Source organism: Polypterus senegalus, chromosome 3 (genome assembly GCF_016835505.1).
Source record: "Polypterus senegalus isolate Bchr_013 chromosome 3, ASM1683550v1, whole genome shotgun sequence".
Classification (NCBI taxonomy): domain Eukaryota; kingdom Metazoa; phylum Chordata; class Cladistia; order Polypteriformes; family Polypteridae; genus Polypterus; species Polypterus senegalus.
The window spans coordinates 288808101-288833558 of record NC_053156.1 but is presented as its reverse complement, the minus strand read 5'-3'; the positions used below and the strand labels follow the sequence as shown (position 1 = coordinate 288833558).

Below are 25458 nucleotides of genomic sequence, written 5' to 3'. Positions count from 1 at the left end.
TGGAAGGAGGAAGTGTGAAGATTGACTGCAGATATGGAGAAGGGCTTGAAGATTATGAGAAATACCTGACTAAAGTTAGATGGACACCAAACAACGCCCTGATCAAAACAACAAAACCCAACACTCTGGTGACGGAGGGCCGATACTCTCTGTATGACAACACCTCAGTGAGAGTTTTCACCGTAACCATCAATGAGCTGCGAATGAGTGATGCTGGGACATACTGGTGTGCAGTGGAGAGGACCCTGAATGATGATTTCACTGAGGTCAGGCTCACTGTCCATCCAGGTAAGACTAGTTTCGGTTTTAAAACCATTTTTTTCTTTGACCGGCACACTCAAGAGTCCAGTCAGACTCTTGCTGTCCATGTTGTCCTCCTGTTAGTCCAAACTTCTCCCGAAATGGAAGGCTCAATCCATGGAAGTGTTGTGTCTGAGGTCTGAACACTTGAGACAGAAGGGGCTGAGCTTTTGTTATTATTGACTTGAGGTTCAAGTGGATTGGTGAGCAATCAGCCGAGTCAACAAAAAGAAAGGTTAAAAAATGTCAGTCTTTATTAACACATCTGTGACAGCCCAAATGCTGACCACAAGGCCTGGTCTTGTCTGGACTTGACGTCTCAATGTAATACACAGAGTAGGGAAGTATCGCACTTGTACTGACCACTTCTGCACCTAAAGTTAATCCTTAATACCCCGTTTACAAACTTGCTTGAAATGATCTAAGGATCCCCGAGTGTAGCCATTACCAGCAGCACTGGGACCAGAAAAGAAACCAGATCTGAACAAAGGTCCCAACCCATTGCAGACTCCATTTACATGTTTAGAAACAATTTAGAATTGACAATCAAACTAGCGTATGTCTTTTAAATGTTGAAGAAAAGAAAAACAAGTAAAGGGAGGACATGCAAACTCAATGCAATCAGCAACCATGTGTGGGACTTGAACCCTGGTCTCTGGATCAGTGATGCATGAAGATTAGCCACCGTATCGGTTCTGCGTCACTAGGACAGAGGCCTGTCATGCCTTTAATGGAAGGGCTGCTGGGTTTTTTAATAAGTCTCAGTGTGTTGTGCATGAAGGCAGCTTGAAATGTGATGTGCTGGTGGCCAACATACACAGAGGGCCTTGCTTCATATTGCTTCCTTTTGGACATTAATGAATTTGTGGAATTGCCCATTTCTGCAAACCACACCAAGTTAAGCATATTATTAAATGACTTAACTTTCCTTTTAACAAAATTTATCCAACACATGGCAAACTTCCATGGGCTCGCTCAGACAGGCAAGACTGAAATAACTGAGTAAATGATATGGCCTTCCTACCAGTGTGTCCTTTGATTAGCAGGGGTGTCGAACTCCGGGCCTGGTGGGCCGCAGTGGCTGCAGGTCTTCATTCTCACCCTTTTCCTAATCAGTGACCAGTTTTCACTGCTAATTTTAATAGCCATGTTTTTAAGGATTCAGTCCTTTGAATTGATTCTTTTCTTCATTAAATGACAGCCAAACAGAAATGAGATGTGAAACAAACTGTAAAAGAGACCCCGGCCACAGACAGACACGACCCCAGAATGTCCAAACACACACGTTTTATTTACACTATTTACACACACTAGTTACAGATTTTTTCTCAGTTCTTGGTCCCGCAGCTGTCTCCAGTCCCCTCTCGCAAACTCCGTCCTCTTACACCCGACTCCGGCTCCCTGACTGGAGTGAGGCGGCCCCTTTTATCTTGCCACAGATGTGCTCCAGGTGCACGATGACGAACTTCCGGCAGCGCTCCCCAGTGTGGCGGAGGTGCTGCCCTTGCACTCTGCAGCACTCTGGGCGTACACCATCCCTGGTCCGGCATCAATTCCTGCTGTAGTGGAAGCACTGTCCTCCAGGGTTCAAGGACCATCCAGGCATCGTGGGAAGAATAGTGCTGTTCTCCCAGTCCGTCCCTCCAGGTGTCCCGATGGGCAGGGTCCCTGGTCATCTGCCACAGAGCCAACAGATGAGCTACTAAACTGGGATTTCAAACTCCAACCAATTCCAGTCCAACTAATCTCTTAATGAGAAGCTGATTCTTGCTGTTAATTTAACTCGTTATTTGATTCCATAGCTTGTTGCTGCTCTCATTCTACCACAGCAGACATTTCCAAAACTGTCAATTTTTCCGTTTTTCCTAAGAACAAAGTCAAGATGCTTTCGTGACCTGAGTAGATCAACCTTACTGAGACCTTCACCTTTCTTTATTTTCAGATATTGTGTGATGGGCACAGGTGAGCTGGTCATGTGGCGGCTCATTTTGTGTCTCATTATTGTTTGACTGCTCATTAAGGAAAAAGAGACAACTAAGGGGCCTGAATCAAGTTAATTACTACTAAGGCAAAAGAAGTTAATTAGCAACACAAACTGGTCCTTAATGAAGAAGATGGTTAGAATGAAAACCGGCCCTCCAGGACCAGAGTTCGACGCCTGGCCTCTATCAGGCCTCAGTCTAAATGCTCGGTCAGAGTGGAAAGGATGTCATCCATTTGTTGCCATTTATCAGTACAAACAAGATTACTAAATACGTTTTTAACTACTACTTTAAAGGCTTTCTATTTTTTTTTTCTTTTTCAAGGCAGTGCTTCTTCAAGTCTAACAACCACCAGTAAAGCAGGTAAGGTGGTCCATTTGAGTTGTAGTGCATTTGGATGTTGGAGTAGTCTTGTCTAGGGTCTCAAGTTTGTCAGTCCAGGTTATTCTGTTTAGGGGTACTAACTGGCTGGGTGGATGGACATTTTTACTGAACTGTATTTGGTAAATATTGAAACACTAACAAATATCTCATGTGTGCTCAGGTCTCCTCCCCTATCAGCTTTGCACATCGGGACTTTGTTCCCCATTGTTCTTTGCAAAGAGCTCAGTCAGGTGTCATGTTGATCGTGAGTCAGGTCAGGTCAGGTTGGGGAGCATGCACTGCTACAGTGCATTGCTGCACCCACCACACAACGAAACAGCTCAGAATCCTTGTTGGCAAACCCCCATACAGACACGTGGTCCAGTCCCCACCTCTGGAAATAACCCTCTATCTGACGCAGCCAGATGTTATGTGGGTGTCCCCTTGGCCTGGTCCAGTCACTCAGATACTCAACAATGAGAATCCTCCGAGCTGGATCACCTTCAGGAAATTGTGCTACATGGCTGTGGTGCCATAACTGACATTCCCTTACAGTGTAGCGCTGTAACTGACGCTCCCTCACAATGCTGGTAATGTGCCTCATTCGAGATTCTGTGAGCAACCGCTCATTCGACACAAAGTCAAACCAGCGGTACCCAAAGACTTTCCAGAGAAACACAGTTCCAAAAGAGTCCAGTCATCGTCTCAGGTCACTGGATAGTCTCCACATCTCTCAAACGTATAGCAAGACAGGAAGCACCAGGACTCTAAAGACTTGGACCTTTGTCCTATTACAGAGATATTGGGAGCAGTAACCCAGTTATTTGGCCATGTAAACCCTTAACTAGGTGATGTTAAGGATTTTTTGGTCTGTGCATGTCTGCTGCGCTCTGTTTGCCTGTTGTCAGGGATGCCAGGGGCCATGACCCGGCCGGGACGCCAGGAGGGACCGGAAGAGGGTCAGAGCCCGGCCTGGATCACGTGGGGTTCGCCTTCGGGTTGCTTTGGGGCCACGGGTCAAGGGCATGGAAGCCTTTCCTGTAGGGGCCCGTGGTCACCGCCAGGAGGCGCCCCAATGCCTTGGGGACTTGTTAACCCAGCACTTCCGCCACACCAGGAAGTGCTGGGGGGAAGGTTTATGATGGCGCCCGGAGAGCAGCCGGGAGGACAGCCGGCACTTCTGCCACGCTGGGGCGTGGTCAGAGAAGGAATGCCGGGAACACCAGGTGCTCATCCGGGTCATCTATAAAAGGGGCCGTCTCCATTCATTCGAGGCTGGAGTCGGGTGGAAGGAGGACGAAGCAGTGGAGAGTGGAGGCGGCCCGAAGAAAGGCATTGTGGCCAGGACTTTGAGTGTTTATTGGGGTATTGTGCACTAAACTGGGTCTGAGTGACCAAATAGACTGGGGTCTTTGTGACCATAATTTGTAAATATTGTAAATAAACGTGTGGTGGTTTGAGCAAAACAAGATGTCTGCCTGTCTGTGCCCGGGTGCCATTGACTTCTGGCATAGTCGGCAGGATGCTCCGCCTGTTGCAAGGCGGGGACCTGCAACAAACAAAGTTGTTGTGGACGGCCGGGCGCAGCAGGGGACACCACCCACGTTCCGCACACAGCCCCGCGGAGAGAAGAAACCCCACGGACCGCCAGGGGTCCGTTTGATGGCCATACTTCCCTGACACGGGTGGGCGGTATGCCTAGCAGGAGAGCAGTGGTCTCCAGAGATCGCGCCGTTGCTGCAGGCCAAGGCGGCATGGCGTCGGAAGAAGCCTCGCCGAGGAGGTGTCCTCGGTTGGACGGGTCCGGGAAGGTGAGTCCCCTGCCTAGTGGCAGCCGGCTCGGGAGGGCCGGGCGTGTTTTTTCTTTCTCAGGCAGGGACTTCCCGGATTCACGTCGGTGGCGGGCTCATGCCGGTCTGTGGGGCGCTGGCAACACGGCGGCAGCCGCGAGGGCTGCGGAGAAGGAGACGCTGCGTCTCGAAGAGCGCTGGCAACAGCAAGGCTGCCGGCAGGCATATCGACGCCGAAAAAAGGGAGGCAAGATGGCCGCGGACCGGATGTCCCTCCCCCTGACAGGCACGCGGTTGGATGGTGTGTCTTGGGTGCCCGCCAATGACCGAAGAGAGGCGGGACCAAGGAACGTTCGATCACGGGCCGGGGAGACCCGATTGGGCCAGAGGAGAGGGCCCACAGGAAGTGGCCGGCGTCGGAGGCTGGCGTACAGGTAGGCTCCGCGTCGGTTGACTTTTTGTCTTTGCCGGCTGCTCTGACGGAGCTGGGGGCGTGCCTTCAGCCTGCAGAGCAGAGAGTGTTACAGTTGCTACGTGCCCTCCGGGCTGCAGTGCGGGATCTGGAGAAGAAGGCGCTCGCGACCTTACGGAAGTGTCGACTGACAGCGGGATGGCGCGGCGCTGGAATCTCCAGCCGGAGAGGTACGCCGGATTCGGTGAGTACAGCCGACTCTGTACAGCATGCGGGAGGGTCTGCCGAAAATGGCTGTGATACCGATGAGCAGTTCCGAGTAAGCAGGCCTCCGACAAATAATGCGGCGCTAATGGCTGTATGCGCGGCGAGGGGAGTCCGAGAGGGCGCAGGATGGACACGGGCTGCTTAGTGCCCCGGGTCCTAAGCGCCCTCCGCCCGAGTTGGCTGCGGCCTCGCGCTATACTGTAGGGACGCAGACGGGAAAGGGGCTCGTGTTGGCTAATACAGAGTCGCATACCGTCAAGGCATCCAAGAGTGAAGGGAGGATTAAGTGGCTGGGTGCCGCTTCCTCCAATATGGTGAGACGCGTTGCTGGGTGCACGCGTACGGCTGGCTGCCCTCTGGGGAGCAGAGGAATCCCTGAGGCCGGCGGAGAGAGAGCAGGCGGTGCCGGCGGCTCCATCATCGAGAGGACACGGAAGCGCGGAGAGGGTGCCGATCAGGCAAGTGCCGGGGTGATTCGAGGGGGGAACGCTGCCCGTGCGTGGCACGAGCTGGGTGCTTTGGCAGCGGTTCTGCCCCTGTATTCTCTTTTGTAGGGACGGACCCCGGGCAAGCTGAAGGAACCCCTTCGTGGCGGAACAGCCCTCTGATGTCGGGCCGTCTGCGGAATGATCTCTCTGCCGGTGTGCAGATGCGCTCACAGCTGGAGGAGCCTCACGGGGGAGCGAGTGGCTCGGAACAAAGGGGCGTGGAGGTCTCGGAGGGGGTGCCGACCGAGGAGGCCCCGGGGTGCCGGTAAAAGGGGGGAGCACAACCTGTGCGAGGCACAGGGATGCACCATGGGTTGGTGCTCAGATTGTGTCTCCGCCCCTGTCCCTGCTAGGAGTGCGGGGCCGGACCCCGGCTATCCTCGGGTGGGACCCGTTTCGGGGCTCTGCTGCTGTCAGGGATGCCAGGGGCCATGACCCGGCCGGGACGCCAGGAGGGACCGGAAGAGGGTCAGAGCCCGCCTGGATCACGTGGGGTTCGCCTTCCGGGTTGCTTTGGGGGCCACGGGTCAAGGGCATGGAAGCCTTTCCCTGTAGGGGCCCGTGGTCACCGCCAGGAGGCGCCCCAATGCCTTGGGGACTTGTTAACCCAGCACTTCCGCCACACCAGGAAGTGCTGGGGGGAAGGTTTATGATGGCGCCGAGAGAGCAGCCGGGAGGACAGCCGGCACTTCCGCTACGCTGGGGCGTGGTCAGAGAAGGAACGCCGGGAACACCAGGTGCTCATCCGGGTCATCTATAAAAGGGGCCGTCTCCATTCATTCGAGGCTGGAGTCGGGTGGAAGGAGGACGAAGCAGTGGAGAGTGGAGGCGGCCCGAAGAAAGGCATTGTGGCCAGGACTTTGAGTGTTTATTGGGGTATTGTGCACTAAACTGGGTCTGAGTGACCAAATAGACTGGGGTCTTTGTGACCATAATTTGTAAATATTGTAAATAAACGTGTGGTGGTTTGTGCAAAACAAGATGTCTGCCTGTCTGTGCCCGGGTGCCGTTGACACTGTACATGTGTTAACGTTGAGCACACTTTCAGCAGAGAAATGAGGCTTTAACCAATTAGAGTAAGAGAAGTGAAGCATGTGGCACGTTGCTAGCATGTGAATTTGTGTCTTAACAAATCAGTGAAGCGTTACAATGTATGATCGAGGTGCCTTATTTTTGTAACCAATAAGATGTATTTTTTTATATTATAAAACTGTAATATGCAAATCTGTTATGTAAGCTGAGTGGTTATACTGTAAATAAGGCTCTTTACCTCTGCTCAGTGACCATCCCTCTTGCTGCTCCGTTAGTTTCTGGGATGTCCCTTTTCACAAAAAGAAATGAAGACAAGTGACAAGCTTCCTCCTGCCTGGTTCTTTGGATGAACACCTACACCAGGGGTGACCAATACAACAACAACAACATTTATTTATATAGCACATTTTCATACAAATAATGTAGCTCATAGTGCTTTACATAATGAAGAAAAGAGAAATAAAAGACAAAGTAAGAATTAGAATAAGACAACACTGATTGACACAGAATATGAGTAAGGTCTGATGGCCAGGGAGGACAGAAAAAACACTAAAAAAAAAATCCAGACGGCTGGAAAGAAAAAATAAAATCTGCAGGAGTTCCAGGCCATGGGACCGCCCAGTCCCCTTTAGGCATTCTACCTAACATAAATGATCAGTCCTCTTTGTATTTAGGGTTCTCTTGGAAGGACTTGATGATGGTGGTCATGTAGACTTCTGGCTTTTAATCCATCAATGTAGGACATCACAGTGCTTTGATTAGGTGGTGGTGGCACAGATCACCACGACAGAAAACCAGGAAAAGAAACAGAAGAGAGAGTAGGGGTTAGTACATATTTTAGAGCCACCATGAATAATTATTATAATGGATAGATAGATAGATAGATACTTTATTAATCCCAAGGGGAAATTCACAAAATGAATTGAATATACAGAGTATCAGGATTAAATGAAGGTGAAGTTATCAGAAAGCCATGTTAAAGTAATGTGTTTTCAGCAGTGTTTTAAAGTGCTCTACTGTATCAGCCTGGTGAATTCTTATTGGCAGGCTATTCCAGATTTCAGGTGCATAACAGCAGAAGGCCACCTCACCACTTCTTTTAAGTTTAGCTCTTGGAATTCTAAGGAGACACTCATTTGAAGATCTAAGGTTACGATTTGGAATATAAGATGTCAGACATTCCAATATATAAGATGGAGCGAGATTATTTAAGGCTTTGTAAAGCATAAGCAGTATTTTAGAGGTGATTCTGAATGACACAGGTAACCAGTGTAGTGGCATCAAAAATGAAGAAATGTGCTCACATTTTCTTTTTTGAGTAGTCCTGAGAGGAGTGCATTACAGTAATCTAGTCAACTAAAAACAAAAGCGTGAACTAATTTCTCAGCATCTTTCAATGATATAAGAGGTCTAACTTTTGCTATGTTTCTTAAGTGAAAAAATGCTGTCCTAGTGGTCTGATTAATATGCAATTTTAAATTTATATAATTGCGATCGACCGGTAGATCGGAAAGGTAGTGCAGGTAGATTGCGTTGCATTCACAAAAAAATTTTTTAGATTTCGATCATATATCCTTTCTATTGCATTTGCCACTTGATTGACATACAAGGCAGCCAGTCTGAGATCTCTTTTCTTCTAACACACTGGTCATCCCGCACGCACAATCAAATGCGCGAGTTCCAGCAATCTAAGTGATTTAGTTAGCCTTCCAATTTATATCGACTAAAGTAGAGGTATGAAAAAAAAATTTTTTTGGGGAATTGTGGAATTGGAAGAGGATTTTTGTCACAATCGAAGTGCGTTTGTCTGATCTGTCAACCTATCATTGCTATTCCAAAGAAGGAAAATGTGGAAAGGCACTTTCGAACTGTTCATAAAAACTACGAAACTGACTTCCTTCCGAAAAGCGATCTGATAAAGAAAAAGGTGAGGGAAGTAAAATCACAGTTAATCGAACAGCCGTCATTTTTCACTCGGCTGAATTCAGAAGCAAAGGCAGACACCGAAGCATTGTTCCAGGTGAGTCACTCGATCGTTAAGCATAAGAAGTCCTTCCAAGATGGAGAAATGATAAAAGAGGCCTTTGTTGAGAAAGATGCCTAGGGAGAAATTCCTGCTGAGATTTCAAGACCCTTGGCCAGAGATAAACGAGTTTCTGTTTGTCATTAAACATGCAGAATACAAGCAACTTAATGACAATCAATGCCTGCTAGACTTGACATTTTTTTTCCTATCTGACCAACATGTTGAATGAGCTTAATTTACAGCTGCAAGGAAAAGAGAAAACCATGGTCAATATGATTAGCTCAGTTATTGTTTTCAAACGAAAAATGCAACATCTGTCCTCAAAGCTACAGCACCTTGATTTGGGGAACATCTAAAACCTCGCGTCAGAGCTGGAGACGCAATGGAAGGTGTGTGCGTAATTTGACAGCATTCGCTACACAGAGCAGATTGAAAATTATCTGTCAGACTTTGATAGAGGGTTTCAGGACTCAGCTTTTCTTGAGCCAATCGCTATATTTATTTGCTATCCATTTAGGGAAGATGTTGAGAGTGATTGAACCACATCAAAAACTGCAACACTGTTTCACCTAAAACTCCTCTACAGTGGAGGATGACATTTTGACAATATAGGATGACATTCAGCTGAAGTCTGGGGCTCTTGGATAGTTTTGGAACTCACAGAGGAAAAGTAGCCAAATATGAGGAAATGTGCTACCTCCTTGACTGCATTATTCAGCTGTACTTATTTTTTTGAGTCAGGCTTTTCCCACATGATTATTAAGCCCAAACACTTTAGTGACCATAAATGTATTGAATTGTTATTGTGCCATAAAGGTTATTCAGTTATGCAAGGTACGACAACATATATATATATATATATATATATATATATATATATATATATATATATATATATATATATATATATATATATATATATATAGTGCACCCGATTAAATTAGATTGGATTAAATTCATTTTTTTCCTTAGAATTCTACACACAACACCCCATAATGACAACATGAAAAAAGTTTACTTGAGGTTTTTGCTAATTTATTAAAAATAAAAAAGCTGAGAAATCACATGTACATAAGTATTCACAGCCTTTGCTCAATACTTTGTCGATGCACCTTTGGCAGCAATTCCAGCCTCAAGTCTTTTTGAATATGATGCCACAAGCTTGGCACACCTATCCTTGGCCAGTTTCGCCCATTCCTCTTTGCAGCACCTCTCAAGCTCCATCAGGTTGGATGGGAAGCGTCGGTGCACCCCTGACCTACACCTATTAAATTACTACCACTAGTAAAACACCTGTATTATTATTATCCCAGCAGCACTGGGTGTAAGACAAGAAGCCCACATACTGGTATGCTGGTCCTTTGCCAGGCTCAGTTGCACAGCCAAACAGAATAGAGTGTGCTGTGTGCAATCAGTTAATAGAAACGTATTAAAAAGTGTCCGTTTAGTCTTCATCCAGCTATTTGCCATAGATACGACTATGTTGAAACAGTGTGATTGGGTAATGAAGTTGCCAGTGTTCATACTGTAAATTATTGGGGGCTCTGGTTGGTTATGTATAAAGTCATTAGAGTTCCTTTGAGACAGAGTGGCAAAATTTACTGATTTTTTTCTAATCAGGCCTCAGTCTAAGTGCTCAGTCAGAGTGAGAAGGGTGTTACCCATTTGTTGCCATTTACCAATACAAATAAGATAAAAAATGACAACATAAGTTTTTAACTACTACTTAATAGTCTTTCTGTTGTTGTTTTTTTTTATCAAGGCACTTCTTCTCCAAGTCTAACAAACACCAGGGAAACAGGTAAGGTGGTCCATTTGAGTTGTAGTGCATTAAGATGTTGAAGTAGTCTTGTCTAGGGTCTCATGTTTTTCAGTTATTCTTTTTAGGGGTATAGTGTAAGTCATTAACTGGCTGAAGAGATGGACATTTTTACTGAATTCTATTAGGTAACTGCGGTGGGCTGGCGCCCTGCCCGGGGTTTGTTTCCTGCCTTGCGCCCTGTGTTGGCTGGGATTGGCTCCAGCAGACCCTCGTGACCCTGTAAAGTGGGTAGGATGATGGATGGATGGATGGATGGATGGATAGATGTATTAGGTAAATATTGAAACAGTAAAAGATTACACTAACAAATATCCCATGTGTGCTCAGGTCTACTCCGCTATCAGCTTTGCATATCTGGGCTATTGTTCTTTGCAAAGAGCTCAGTCAGGTGTCAAGTTGATCGTGAGTCAGGTCAGGTCAGATTGGGGAGCATGCACTGGTAAACAGTTCAGCTTGGGATCCTGGTTGACAACCCCTCATGCAGACATGCGGTCCAGTCCCCAGTGACCCTCTATCTGCCACAGCCAGGTGTTATGTGGGTAACCCCTTGGCCTGGTCCAGTTACTCGGGTCCTCAACAATGAGGGTCCTGTGAGCCGGATTACCCTCTGGGAATCACGCCACATGGCCGTAGTCCCGTAAATGACGCTCCCACACAATACAGGTAATGTGCCTCATTTGGGACTCCATGAGCAACACAAAGTCAAACCAGCGGCACCCAAGGACTCTCTGAAGAGACACAATACCAAAGGAGTCCAGTCTTCGTCTCAGGTCACTGGATAGTGTCCATGTCTCACAAACGTATAGGAAGACAGGAAGCACCAGGACTCTAAGGACTTGGACCTTTGTCCTTTTGCATAGATATTGGGAGCACCATGCACCCTTTTCCAGTGATCTCATGACCCCCCGTACTCTCCCAATCCATCTAGTGACTTCACAGGAAGAGTCACCAGAGAACTTTTTGCTCCTATTCTGTTCAATGCTTGTATGGCCTGGGTGTTAGGCAGGGTTGTGGGGTCCAGTAGCTGTGATACATCTGTTGGTGAAGAAAAATTCACGGATCTTGACTTTGCCAGCAATGCTATGATCTCCACTAAGTCCATGGAGGTTCTTGAGAGACTGAGTGAGGAGTCTGAGTGTCTGGGCTTGCGAGTGTCCTGATAAAAACTAAGATCCAGGCCTTTAATGACCTCTTGGGCACAGCCATATTGCTTCCTTTTGGACATAATAAATTTGTGGAATTGCCCATTTCTGCAAACCACACCAAGTTAAGCATATTATTAAATGACTTACGTTTCCTTTTAACAAAATTTATCCAACACATGGCAAACGTCCACAGCCTCGCTCAGACAGGCAAGACTGAAATAACTGAGTAAATGATATGGCCTTCCTACCAGTGTGTCCTTTGATTAGCAGGGGTGTTGAACTCCAGGCCTGGTGGGCCGCAGTGGCTGCAGGTCTTCATTCTCACCCTTTTCCTAATCAGCGAGCAGTTTTCACTGCTAATTAACTCCTTTTCCCTTCATTTTAATAGCCATGTTTTTAAGGATTCAGTCCTTTGAATTGATTCTTTTTTTCATTAAATGACAGCCAAACAGAAATGAGACATGAAACGAGCTGAAAAAGATGGCCCGGTCACAGACAGACACGACCCCAGAATGTCCAAGCACACACGTTTTATTTACACTATTTACACACACTAGTTACAGATTTTTGCTTAGTCCTTGGTCCCGCAGCTGTCTCCAGTCCTCTCTCACAAACTCTGTCCTCTTACACCCGACTCCGGCTCCCTGACTGGAGTGAGGCAGCCCCATTTTTCTTGCCGCAGATGTGCTCCAGGTGCACGATGACGAACTTCTGGCAGCACTTCCCAGTGTGGCGGAGGTGCTGCCCTTGCACTCGGAAGCACTCCGGGCATACACCATCCCTGGTCCAGCATCACTTCCTGGTGTAGTGGAAGCACTGTCCTCCAGTGTTCTAGGACCATCCAGGCGCCCTGGGAATAGTGCTGCTCTCCTGGTCCGTCCTTCCTCCAGACATCCCGGCGCGCAGGATCCCTGGTCGTCTGCCACAGAGCCAACAGATGAGCTGCTAAACTGGGATTTCAAACTCCAACCAATTTCATTCCATGCAATCTTTTAATGAGAAGCCAATTCTTGCTGTCAATCAAACTCGTTATTTAATTCCATGGCTTGTTGCTGCTCTCACTCTGCCACAGCAGACATTTCCAAAACTGTCGATTTTTCTGTTTTTCCTAAGAACAAAGTCAAGATGCTTTGGCGACCTGAGCAGATCAACGTTAGTGAGACCTTCACCTCTCTTTACTTTCAGATATTGTGTGATGGGCACAGGTGAGCTGGTCATGTGGCGGCTCATTTTGTGTCTCATTATTGTTTGGCTGTTAATAAAGGAAAAAGACACAACTAAGGGGCCTGAGTGAAGTTAATTAAAACTATGGCAAAAGAAGTTAATTAGCAACACAAACTGATCCCTAATGAAGAAGATGGTTAGAATGAAAACCTGTAGCCACTGCGGCCCACCAGGACCGGAGATTGACACCCGTGGATTGACTCCTAAGGCTCTGCTGTATGTCACTTGTGCCCTTGTTATTCATACAAAAAGCTGTGATTTTCAGCAGTACTGGTGGTCTAAATTCTTTTCAGTTCAACAGACTTCTAGCTTCTCTTTTCTGTCCTCCTTAGGGAAGTCACATTCACATCTGGTTTGGGGATGTGGTCTCCATATTTTCTTCTTGTTATTTTCTTACACAAATTACAGCAAATCTTTTTTTATTAATTTTCCCTTTTTATACAGAATGGAAAAATCAATAGAAAATCCTCTACATTGTTCTTTAGTAATGCCCATGATTGTGTTAATTGAAAGTGCCCTCTTAGCCAACCTCTCTGTGTTGTTTAGAGCTGTCCATACTGTTTTCCAGGTATTTTTAGAATTGCCCCCTATAGCCATTACCATGTTTTTTGGGTGGACTCTTAGCTGTTATCTTTTTGAAATAACCCTTTGCCCAGTTTTAGAGTGCCGATATAGCCATTATCATGTTAATTCCATGCCTCCTTAGATAACTCCTGGTTGACCATTTTAGTCATTCCCTCCTTACACTGCTCCCTAAGCCTTTATCTCTTATCCAGTACCCTGTGTTATTTGTAGTGAACACCAGGAAGGCTCCAGAAGGAGTAATAACACATGAAAAACTTGAGGATAAGGCACTGTTTGGGAAAGACATGGTCAGGGGATAGTTGGGAGTTCAAAAACCAGAGGAGACAAACCAATCTGAGAGAGCAAAGCAGGAGCATAAAATAGGAATCGATCTGAAAACATCAGTAGATATGACGGCTGAAATGCTAATACTACCTTCAGTTTCATTCCCATAACTCGCACCAGTGTTGTAGTCAAGACCACCTTTGCCGAGTTCAAGACCACTCACTACCTGTTGAGACTGAGTCAAAGGGGGCTTTGAGACAAAGTCCAAACTAGACAACTTAAAGTCCTCCTGAAGAGTAAGCGTTGACTGGAATTCAGCTCATTCCTATCAATAAGTGCATTTACTGTACATGCACGTGAATATCCCGGTAATTCACAGAAACCTGGCTTCTAAAATGCCTACTCAAAGCATCATGATGCACCAACATTGATGGACTGAAAGCCAGAAGTCTACGTGGCCTTCATCATCAGGTCCTTCCATGAAAACCCTAAATACAAAGAGGACTGTTTGATTTATGTTAGGTAGATTGCCCAGAGGGGACTGGGCGGTCTCGTGGTCTGGAACCCCTACAGATTTTATTTTTTTCCTCCAGCTTTTGGAGTTTTTTTTTTTTCTGTCCCCCCTGGCCATTGGACCTTACTTATTCTATGTTAATTAATGTTGACTTATGTTTATTTTTTATTGTGTCTTCTATTTTTCTATTCTTCATTTTGTAAAGCACTTTGAGCTACATTTTTTTGTATGAATATGTGCTATATAAATAAATGTTGATTGATTGATTGATTGTATACCCTTATTCCAGCTAGAGAAACCAGGTTATTGGTTAATATGTTGCTCTGTCCGCTGGCACATGTATTTTCTTTGCCCATACTCTTGGTAGTGAGAGGCAGAAGCATCCCAAACTAGATTTCCAGAGGCAAATGTTTAAATAATCACATTATTCCTTCTCCTGGCTGAAATAATGTGTCTCATTGTTTCAAAAATTGTTAAATTGTGTTTATTTGCTGAACGTACAGTGCTAAACTCAGCACCACAATCTAGCAGTAGGGAAACACAACGCCAATTTTTTTTTTATCCGCAAGTAACCCAGTTATTTGGCCATGAAAACCCTTAAGTGGGTGATGTTAAAGATTTTTTGGTCTGCACATGTCTGCTGCACTCTGTTTGCCTGTGCATGTGTTAACGTTACACTTTTGAGCTGATCATACAGTACTGAGCTCAGAAGCACAATCTCGAGAGCGGCAGAGTAACACGTTAAAAGCAACGCACTGGTCCTGGTCTGATTACTTTTTAAAGTATCGAGTAATGCAATACTTATTTTATTGAAGTATGGGAAAGAAAATAGAAACTTTGTATATTTTCATGTTTCAGTAATCACTTGAGATGAAATGAGAAGCTCCAGGCTGCCTGAAGGAGGCTGGCTGTGCAGGGTGTGCTAAAAGCAGAGAGACCAGTATCCCTGCTTGAGACTTCTGACGCAAAGAACAGGTTTCTGGCCAGACAAAGCCGGGCGCTGTACATACACACATAGATTCAAACAGCTCTGAAGGATGAGAAGGCTGTAAATCTCATACTTGCAGACCTCAAGCTGACCAGGCAGAGTGAAACATTGTGTGTGCCCATTACAGCTGTGTGGGCCTGTATGTGGCACCCTCAGCCTGCAAGCTAACAATCTGCAAAGATAAGGGAGGAATGAGGCTTTAATCAATTAGAGTAAGAGATGTGAGGCATGTGACACATGGCTAGCGTGTGAATTTGTGTCTTATCAAATCAGTGAAGCATTACACTGTGTGATTAAGGTGCCTTATATTTGTAACCAATAAGATGTATTCTTTTATATTATAAAACTGTAATATGCAAATCTGTTATGTAAACTGAGTGGTTATACTGTAAATAAGGCTCTTTACCTCTGCTCAGTGACCATCACTACGGCTGTTCTGTTAGCTGCCAGGATGTCCCTTTTTGCAATTAGAAATGAAGGCAAGTGACAAGCTTCCTCCTGCCTGGTTCTTTGGATGAATACCTACACCAATTAAATTTCTACCACTAGTAAAACACCTGTATTATTATTATCCCAGCAGCACTGGGTGTAAGACAAAAGCCCACATACTGGTATGCTGGTCCTTTGCCAGGCTCAGTTGCACAGCCAAACAGAAAAGAGTGTGCTGTGTGCAATTGGTTAATAGAAACGTATTAAAAGTGTCCGTTTAGTCTTCATCCAGCTATTTGCCATAGATACGAGTGTGATTGGGTAATGAAGTTGCCAGTGTTCATACTTTAAATTATTGGGGGCTCTGGTTGGTTATGTATAAAGTCATTAGAGTTCCTTTGAGACAGAGTGGCAAAACTTACAGATTTTTTCTAATGAGGCTTCAGTCTAAATGCGAGTCAGAGTGGGAAGGGTGTTACCCATTTGTTGCCATTTATCAGTACAAACAAGATAAAAATGACAAAATAAGTTTTAAGTGTCTTTTTTGTTTTCTTTATTAAGGCACTGCTTCTCCAAGTCTAACAACCACCAGGAAAGCAGGTAAGGTGGTCCATTTGAGTTGTAGTGCATTAAGATGTTGGAGTAGTCTTGTCTGGGATCTCGAGTTTGTCAGTCCAGGTTATTCTGTTTAGGGGTACAGGTTAAGTCATTAACTGCCTGAACGGATGGACATTTTACTGAACTGTATTTGGCAAATATTGAAACAGTAAAGACTACACTAACAAATATCTCATGTGTGCTCAGGTCTCCTCCTCTATTACCTTTGCAAATCTGGACTATTGTTCTTTGCAAAGAACTCAGTCAGGTGTCATGTTGATCGTGAGTTAGGTGAAGTCAGTTTGGGAAGCATGCACTGCTACAGCGTGTTGCCACACTCACCACACTACAAAACAAATCCTGGTTCACCCTCCGTGAATGACCCTCTTTTGCCGCAGCCAAGTGTTACATGGATGTCCCCTTGGCCTGCTCCAGCCACTCGGGTCCTCAACAATGAGAATCCTGAGAAGCAGATCACCCTCTGAGAATCGTGCTACATGGCCATAGTGCTGTAACTGATGTTCCCTCACAATGCTGGTAATGTCCCTCAATCGAGATTCTATGAACAACCACTCATTCGACACAAAGTCAATCCAGTAGTGCCCAAGGACTCCCTGAAGAGACACAGTACCGAAGGAGTCCAGGCTTGGATAGCGTCCATGTCTCACAAACATATAACAAGACAAGAAGCACCAGGACTTTAAGGACTTGGACCTTCGTCCTTTGCTGAGATATCAGAAGTGCCACACTCCCTTTCCAGTGACCTCATGACCCCCGTATGCTCTCCCAATCCATCTACTGACTTCATAGGAAGAGTCACCAGAGCCATGAATGTCACTGCTGAGGTAAGTAAACCTCTCGACACAGTCGACACTCTCTCTGCAGAGAGACACACTGCTGATGGCCGTGCCCAAGAGGTCATTAAAGGCCTGGTTCAGATCTTTTGTTTGAAAGGCTCCCACTGCTTGGGACTGTATGGCGGTCCCAGCACTGCACTACTTGTCAGTGACTAGTAAGAGTCTTCTGTGGTGAGACTATCCTGTGTAGTACATGGGCTCACCAGGACTCTGCTGAATTATGACTATGAAAATAAACATTCACATCTCCCAGTTCTTTATAGGATTGATATTACATACTTAAGGTGAATTTCCAGCAAAATTATAAACAACAGAGGAAACTTTCCTGATATAGACTAACATACTACTAATACTAATTTTCAGAAGTAATTTGTTTCTTCTTTTACTCACTCTGGGTAGGGATCACTTGCTCACTGTGATCACTTGCTCACCTACCAGTGACCAGAGTAGTCTGATTTTATGTCTAAGAAGTCTACCATCTACTGCATCCTGGTATTGAGGGTTCTCATTGAGCGCAAACGTGAATATCAGCAGTTTCTTTGCAGCCTTTGTTAATTTTAGTAAAGTGTTTGATCAAGCTGTCCTGTGGGACATCTTGAGACTTCATGGGATTCCCCAAAGTTACTGGATGTCATGGCCGGCCTGCACACTGGTACTGTGAATGCTAAGAAGAGTGGAGGCAGAATCTCTGCATTTTTCCCAGTTGATTCTGGGGTTTGTCAGAGATGTGTTTTTGCTCCTGTTCTCTTCAGTGCTTGTATGGACTGGGTGTTAGGCAGGGTCATGGGGTCCAGTGGCTGTGGGGCATGTGTTAGTGAAGAAAGATTCCCTGATCTTGACTTTGCCAACAATGCTGTGATCTTCACAGAGTCAATGGAGGCTCTTGAGGGACTGAGTGAGGGGTCAGAGTGTCTGGGCTTGTGAGTGTTCTGATAAAAAACAAGATCCAGGCCTTTAATGACCTCTTGGGCACAGCCATCTACATTGTGTCTGCCTGTGGAGAGTGTTGACCTCATTGAGATGTTTACTTGCCTTGGCATTGACATTCATGTCAGCAGACATATTGGGAGAGCATGGGGGTCATGAGGTGGCTGGAAAGGGGTGTTTGGCACTTCTAATATCTATTCAAAAAGGTGAAAGTCCAAGTGTTTAGAGTCCTGGGGCTTCCTGTTTTGCTATATGGCTGGGAGACATGGACGCTATCCAGTGTCTCTTGAGAGAATCCTTGGGTACTGCAGTTTTGACTTTGTGTCGAACGAGCGGATGCTCATGGAGTCCCGAATGAAGCACATTACCTGCATTGTGAAGGAGCATCAGTTACAGCGCTACAACCAGGCAGCGTGATTCTTGCTTACAAGATCCTCATTGTTGAGGACCCGAGTGGCTGGACCAGGCCAAGAGGACACCCATGTAACATCTGGCTACGGCAAATAGATGGTCATTTCCGGTGGGTGGGACTGGACTGCATGTCTGCCTTGGAGGTTGCCAAATGGGATCCTGACCTGTTTCATTTTGTGGTGGGTGCAGCAACGCACTATACCAGTACATACTTCCCAACCTGACCTGACCTGACCTGGGGTAGTGGGAACTGCCATAATTATTTTCCAGTTGAATTGGTCACTCAGAATAAATGTGAGACTCTGTGTGGTTTTAACACACACATTCATAACTTCTCAAACTCATGTAATACAATAGATTTGCAGGAGGCCACAGCTTACCCAGGGCAGGATGTCAATTCATCACAGGGCCCACTCAAGAGATGCCCACATTCTCATATACACAGGAACCAACATGGAATTGCATGTGTTTAGGGATGTGGAAAAATACCTGGAGGAAAACTGATATGGACTCCAAGGAGAATGAAGGAACATCACCGTGGATATTGACTGGGCATTGGGTTTGTATCCATCCATGAGACAGCATCACTAACCACTATGCCACCCAAGAGGAGTAGAATGCTGTAGGTTTTTACCTTTTATAGAGCCGTTTCACATGAGTCGGTCGATCAGTGGTTTCAGTAGCCTTGACAAGTGTGGTGATTTTTGTCATCTGTCTTTTTTTAATGGCCATTTTTTCACCAGTCATACTACAGAATTACAAAAAAACAGCTCTGCAAACCTTTTCCAACCCATTTTTAATATGTTTTATAATTTTTTTCTCTTCTTTCTAGAACAATACACATCTGATTTGCCTACAGCTCCCAGGGAAGCCGGTAAGGTGGTCTAACTTTTAGTTTAACAAGAGGTTTAGTTCAACAAGACATCATCTAATAGATTTTGACCAGGGTGTGACTGTCAAATCAAATGGGCTTTGTTGTATCATCTATACACATACCTTGGCACATTATGCAGTGGTAAGAAATTACATTTCTCAGGGCCACAGGGCAATGTTTAAGCAATAAATATGACAATTGTAACAGAAGGAGATAACAAAGATTAAGAGTTGGGGTACCAGCCTGGTCTCTTCCATATAACTGGATTGGTAAAAAAACAAAAGAAAAATCTAATTGTGGAGACGTTTTTCAAGGTTCACAACAGAACTGACAGAGATGGTGGAGCCTCTGGTTTTGAGTCCTTCTGGCAGAAAGAGGTGGCTCCAGGTGGATGGGCACCTGGAAGTGACGTCAGAGATGTTATAATTGTCAGTCATCAGATCCACAGAGAGAGGAAAAGAAAAATGGCATTTAGACACAGCGACACCCCACTGGAGTGGCAGTAGAATTCTAGTCATTAGAGCCTTTCAGTTGTCCCCATATGCACTTGCATGTAACATGATATATGTTGTCATAAAAAAGGTTTGGGGCAGCCACCCGTATAATATTCTCTGGCTGCAAAAGGGTCAATTGGTAGCACTGATGTGCTAAGAATGGAGTCCAAAACAGAACTGGTCAACTATGTGTGAATTTCCCCTTGGGATTAATAAAGTATCTATCTATCTATCTATCTATCTATCTATCTATCTATCTATCTATCTATCTATCTATCTATCTATCTATCTATCTATCTATCTATCTATCTATCTATCTATCTATCTATCTATCTATCTATCTATCTATCTATCTATCTATCTATCTATCTATCTATCTATCTATCTATCTATCTATTTGTTAAATGGCATTTTTGAAGGCCATAACAGGATATGATGTCAACAGGGGCTGGATCCGGAAGGATCTCCCTCCATAGGCTCGGACCTGGAAGTGACATCATTAAAAGGGCCGGAATTGGAAGGGTCTTGTTCCATGCATTCAGGACCGAAAGTGACATCATCAGAAGGGTCGGAACCAGAAATGACATCATCAGGACCAGGTAGAATTTCCCGTGAACGGTCTGCAGGAAAGCAAGAAAAAAGGTCAGCGCACTCTGCCACCCCCGGTCTAGCGTGGAATTACTCTCATTTAGTCCCTTTAGCTGCCTCCCATGCGCACGTGTGTGACTATGTACAGTGAATGGCCCTGTGCTCTGACCTCCCCAAAGGTCATGCAAAAAGACAATTTCCCCTTGGGGATTATTAAAGAATATCACCAGATTTATGAGCTATTTTACATAAGGAACTGTAGAACAAATAACAACAGCTGTACTTATCAACATCGTATAGCCAAAATGCAATCAGTGATGATAGATGTTCATGCCAGATGTAGTGGTTCCAGGATCTCAGAAAAAGACGCTCAGCAGGGATTTTAAAGCACTACAGGATTTACAGAAAAGCAAAAAACATCTCATTTGTAGAAGTTCTGTGTGCAAATTAGAGATGTAAGAGTTGAATGACCAAATGGGCCACAAATCAATCATATAACATCACCTTACAACAGAAGGGCATCTCTGCTCTCACAACAGGTAGGCAGAAGCAGCAGGAGACCACAGTAGTTTTCTTTCTTGGCCGTGAGATTAAATCATGCACAATTCACAAAAAATAGATGACTGAAGATTGGTAAACGGTAGCAAAAATTGAGAAGTTTCAGTTTCTGCTGCAAACTTGAAGATGACAGGTTCAGACTTGGGTGTACACAGCATGAATTCATGAATCCTCCCCATTTTGAGTTAATGCTCCTGGCTGGTGGTGGCAGAATAACGGTATTTGAAATACTTTATTGGCACAAATTGGCTCTCTTAATACCAATTGTGGTAGCTGGCCCAGACACAGACAGGCGGACACATTCAACTCACCCAACACACGTTTATTAATCATATTTACAGAGTCCAGTGCACCACAAACCCCACAAATATACTGATAACCCAATTGTGCTTCACTCACTCAGAATATGGAAACAATGTAGAAAGCATTTTAAGACGGAGAAGCTTCTATCTGTGGCACCTCTGCATGAGAACCACCTCTTTAAACCTTCACAAACATATGCAGTTTTTAATATCTGGAAAACATTTGGGATTAACTTGCTTAGAGATCTTAATATAGCAACATATTTGCATCCTATGAACAATTACATTCCAAATTTAACATTCCAGCTACACATTTCTTTCACTATCTTCAAATTCTGAACTTTGTTAAACAGAACCTGCCCGATTTTCCTCATCTTGCACCCTCGTCCATGCTGGAAAAAATATTGCTCAATTTCAAGGACTTAGACTCCTACTCTGCAATATATAAAATTAATTTACAGCCCTTCCCTTTCAAAAATCCAAGAGGACACTGGGAAAAAGATCTCTCAATTAATATATCAGAAAAGGAGTGGAAAATAGCAATGCAGAGAATTCACTCGAGCTCCATATACGCCAAGCATACAATTATCCATCCATCCATTTTCTAACCCGCTGAATCCGAATACAGGGTCACGGGGGTCTGCTGGAGCCAATCCAGGCCAACACAGGGCACAAGGCAGGAACCAATCCTGGGCAGGGTGCCAACCCACCGCAGGACACACACAAACACACCCACACACCAAGCACACACTAGGGCCAATTTAGAATCGCCAGTCCACCTAACCTGCAGGTCTTTGGATTGTGGGAGGAAACCGGAGCACCCGGAGGAAACCCACGCAGACACGGGGAGAACATGCAAACTCCACGCAGGGAGGACCCGGGAAGCGAACCCGGGTCTCCTAACTGCGAGGCAGCAGCGCTACCACTGCGCGACCGTGCCGCCCAGCATACAATTATACAACTCAAAATTATATACTGAGCACAAATGTCTTGCCTAAAACTCTCCAAAATGTTTCCAGGACAAGACCCAACCTGTGAACGTTGCAACCAAGTCCCAGCCTCACTGGGTCACATGTTTTGGGCCTGCACCAAATTAACATCATTCTGGACCAAAATTTTTAATTACCTTTCAGACAGCCTTGGGGTCACAATCCCTCCTAACCCATTAACAGCTGTGTTTGGTGGGCTCACAGATGGGTTTCAAGTGGAGAAGGACAAACAAACTGTGATTGCCTTCACTACACTTTTGGCACACAAACGTATTTTGCTAAACTGGAAGAATCCTAACTCTCTTTTTCTAAGTCAGTGGGAAACCAATGTTTTATACTATTTGAAACTGGAAAAAATCAAATACTCATTTAGAGGATCTGTACAGATTTTTTTCAAAACATGGCAGGATCTAATCTATACTAATAAAAGGAAAAGCCCTCACTCACTCACTCACTCACTCATTCACTCACTCACTCACTCACTCACTGAATCATCACTAATTCTCCAACTTCCCGTGTAGGTAGAAGGCTGAAATTTGGCAGGCTCATTCCTTACAGCTTACTTACAAAAGCTGGGCAGGTTTCATTTCGAAATTCTACGCGTAATGGTCATAACTGGAACGTATTTTTCTCCATATACTGTAATGGACTTCAGCTTGATGGCCGTGGGGGGGCGGAGTTGCGTGTCAGGTCATCACGCCTCCTACATGAGTACGTAGAGAACAAGGAAGAGCTCCAAAGAGCGCTGAACAAAAAACGCCATTTCACAATTGAGAAGGCAGAAAAAGATTATGAAGCGAGTGATGCATACAAGCATATTTATAAGTGCAGCTACTGCGGAAAGAAAGCACGGTGTGAACCGTAAGTTTACATTAAGTTTATAGACACAGTCCGCTGCCATTTGTCATGCCTACGACGAATGACGGTATTCGTGAGATACAAGTTTACTGGGAAGACACAAGGTATAAACGAGACTTTGGATCACTTTGTAACAGAGTTAAAATTTCTGTAGCAAGAAACTGAACGAAACGTTAATGTTTTACTTTTAATAACTTATAGACTACATTTTATTTTTTTCCCTTGCACTCAGTGAGCGAGGCCAATGGGAGATCAGTTATATATATATCATATATATATATATATATATATATATATATATATATATATATATATATATATATATATATATGAATGACCTCCAAAGAGCGCGGAGACTTTTGATCATGTGAACGTGTCTGGAAAAAGTGGCGTCTCCTGCCCTGCAAAAATACTATTAAAGTCCCTTTTAAGGATCCCTTTTCTAGACCGCGGCAAACTAATATTAAGGCGCTTCGCACTTTCTTTTGCACGTATACGCTTAACACTGCAGAGGACACAAAACTAATTTTCTTTAATTGCTGGTAATGCCGGTAAGGCACATTACCACAGGCAGAAATTTGAATGTTCACATAGAAAATGTAATTTCTATACCACAGCCGTCGTGTAGCACCTTTCAAAAGGGATCTACTACCGAGAGATCATCCATATACATTTTAGCTGCTGTTAGTACTACTTACCTGTTTTGTTATACCGTCTTTAAAATGTAGTTTACCCGCAACCACTCCAGTAGTGCTCAATGTATCCTTACTTCTTAAAACGTTAATGTTTTACTGTTTAATAACTTATAGACTATATTTTATTATTTTTCCCTTGCACTCAGTGACCAAAGCTATACACACACCTATAGACACATACATATATATACACATATATATAATTTGTGTGTGTGTGTGTGTATATATATAATGTAGATAGGTGTGTATATATATGTGTATATATATGTATATGTGTGTATATAGATACAGTGGTGTGAAAAACTATTTGCCCCCTTCCTGATTTCTTATTCTTTTGCATGTTTGTCACACAAATGTTTCTGATCATCAAACACATTTAACCATTAGTCAAATATAACACAAGTAAACACAAAATGCAGATTTTAAATGATGGTTTTTATTATTTAGGAAGAAAAAAAATCCAAACCTACATGGCCCTGTTTGAAAAAGTAATTGCCCCCTTGTTAAAAATAACCCAACTGTGGTGTATCACACCTGAGTTCAATTTCCGTAGCCACCCCCAGGCCTGATTACTGCCACACCTGTTTCAATCAAGAAATCACTTCAATAGGAGCTGCCTGACACAGAGAAGTAGACCAAAAGCACCTCAAAATATATTTACAATTATTGTCACTAAGACACAGTCCAAATAGTGCACAAACCCCAACACACAGTCCTGGCCAGAAAATGCCTCTCTTCTCGGGCCGCCACCACACTCCTCTAGTGCCTTGTCCTTCTTCCACCCGACTCCAGCCTTGAATGAAGGGAGACGGCCCCTTTTAAACTCTCCCGAATGAGCTCCAGGTGGTTCCTGGCATTCCCCTCTTGGCCACGCCCCAGTGTGGCGGAAGTGCCGGCTGTCCTCCCGGCAGCTCTTCAGGTATCCTTCTTAATCTTCCCCCCAGCACTTCCTGGTGTGGCGGAAGTGCTGAGGTCACAAGTCCCAAGGCATTGGGGCACCTCCTGGCGGTGACCACGGGCCCCTACAGGGTGGGGCTTCCATGCCCTAAACCCGTGGCCCCCAAAGCAACCAGGAAGGTGGCCCCCACGTGATTCCAGATGGGCACACGCCCCGTTTTTCATTACTTCTTTAACACACTACTTTTCCGCTACGAAGCGCGGGTATTTTGCTAGTCAGTAATATTTTAGAATAAGCTCAGCACAGAGGAAGCAATTATTTCTGCATTTCTTTTTCTTCTCCATCCATCCATCTCTATTGGCTTATCAAACTCATCAATTTAGGTATGTTTACAAGCCTTAAGTTTTACTCCGTTGGCCATGTTCTCTCTCTCAGGGCTGGGGTCGACTTGTTCTTAATCCTACTTTTTGTAAAAATTGATTGATTTGTATGGAATGGTTATAATAAAATTAATACAATTTCAAAAATAAATAAAATCTTTTTGTTACTTCACGCCCTCCTAGGGGGACCCGCCCCACAGGTTGAGAACCATTGAGGTACAGGGACCTTCTGACGGATCTTTTAAAACTTGTTGGTTGTCACACACATGCACATGGGAGGCAGCTAAAGGGCCTGAATGAGAGCAATTCCATGCCAGACCAGGAGGTGGCAGAGTCTTTCTCTCACTTCTCTTCAGATCTGTTACGGGAAATTCCGCCCTGGCCCTGATGACATCACTT

General features: G+C 44.8%; 1 protein-coding gene across 5 annotated transcripts in view; it reads left to right on the top strand.

Moving 5' to 3' along the window:
• The window catches only part of LOC120526921 (CMRF35-like molecule 5), a 42028-nt gene that overhangs the window by 13460 nt on the left and 3110 nt on the right, over window positions 1-25458 (top strand). The window contains exons 3-6 of one of the 5 annotated variants that reach the window (XM_039750021.1): window positions 2607-2645; window positions 10423-10461; window positions 16193-16231; window positions 19256-19297. In XM_039750021.1, coding sequence (XP_039605955.1) covers window positions 2607-2645; window positions 10423-10461; window positions 16193-16231; window positions 19256-19297 — 159 coding nt within the window. The remainder of the gene's footprint in view (window positions 1-2606; window positions 2646-10422; window positions 10462-16192; window positions 16232-19255; window positions 19298-25458) is intronic. The other 4 variants (XM_039750023.1, XM_039750024.1, XM_039750022.1 and 1 more) reach the window with 4 other exon arrangements.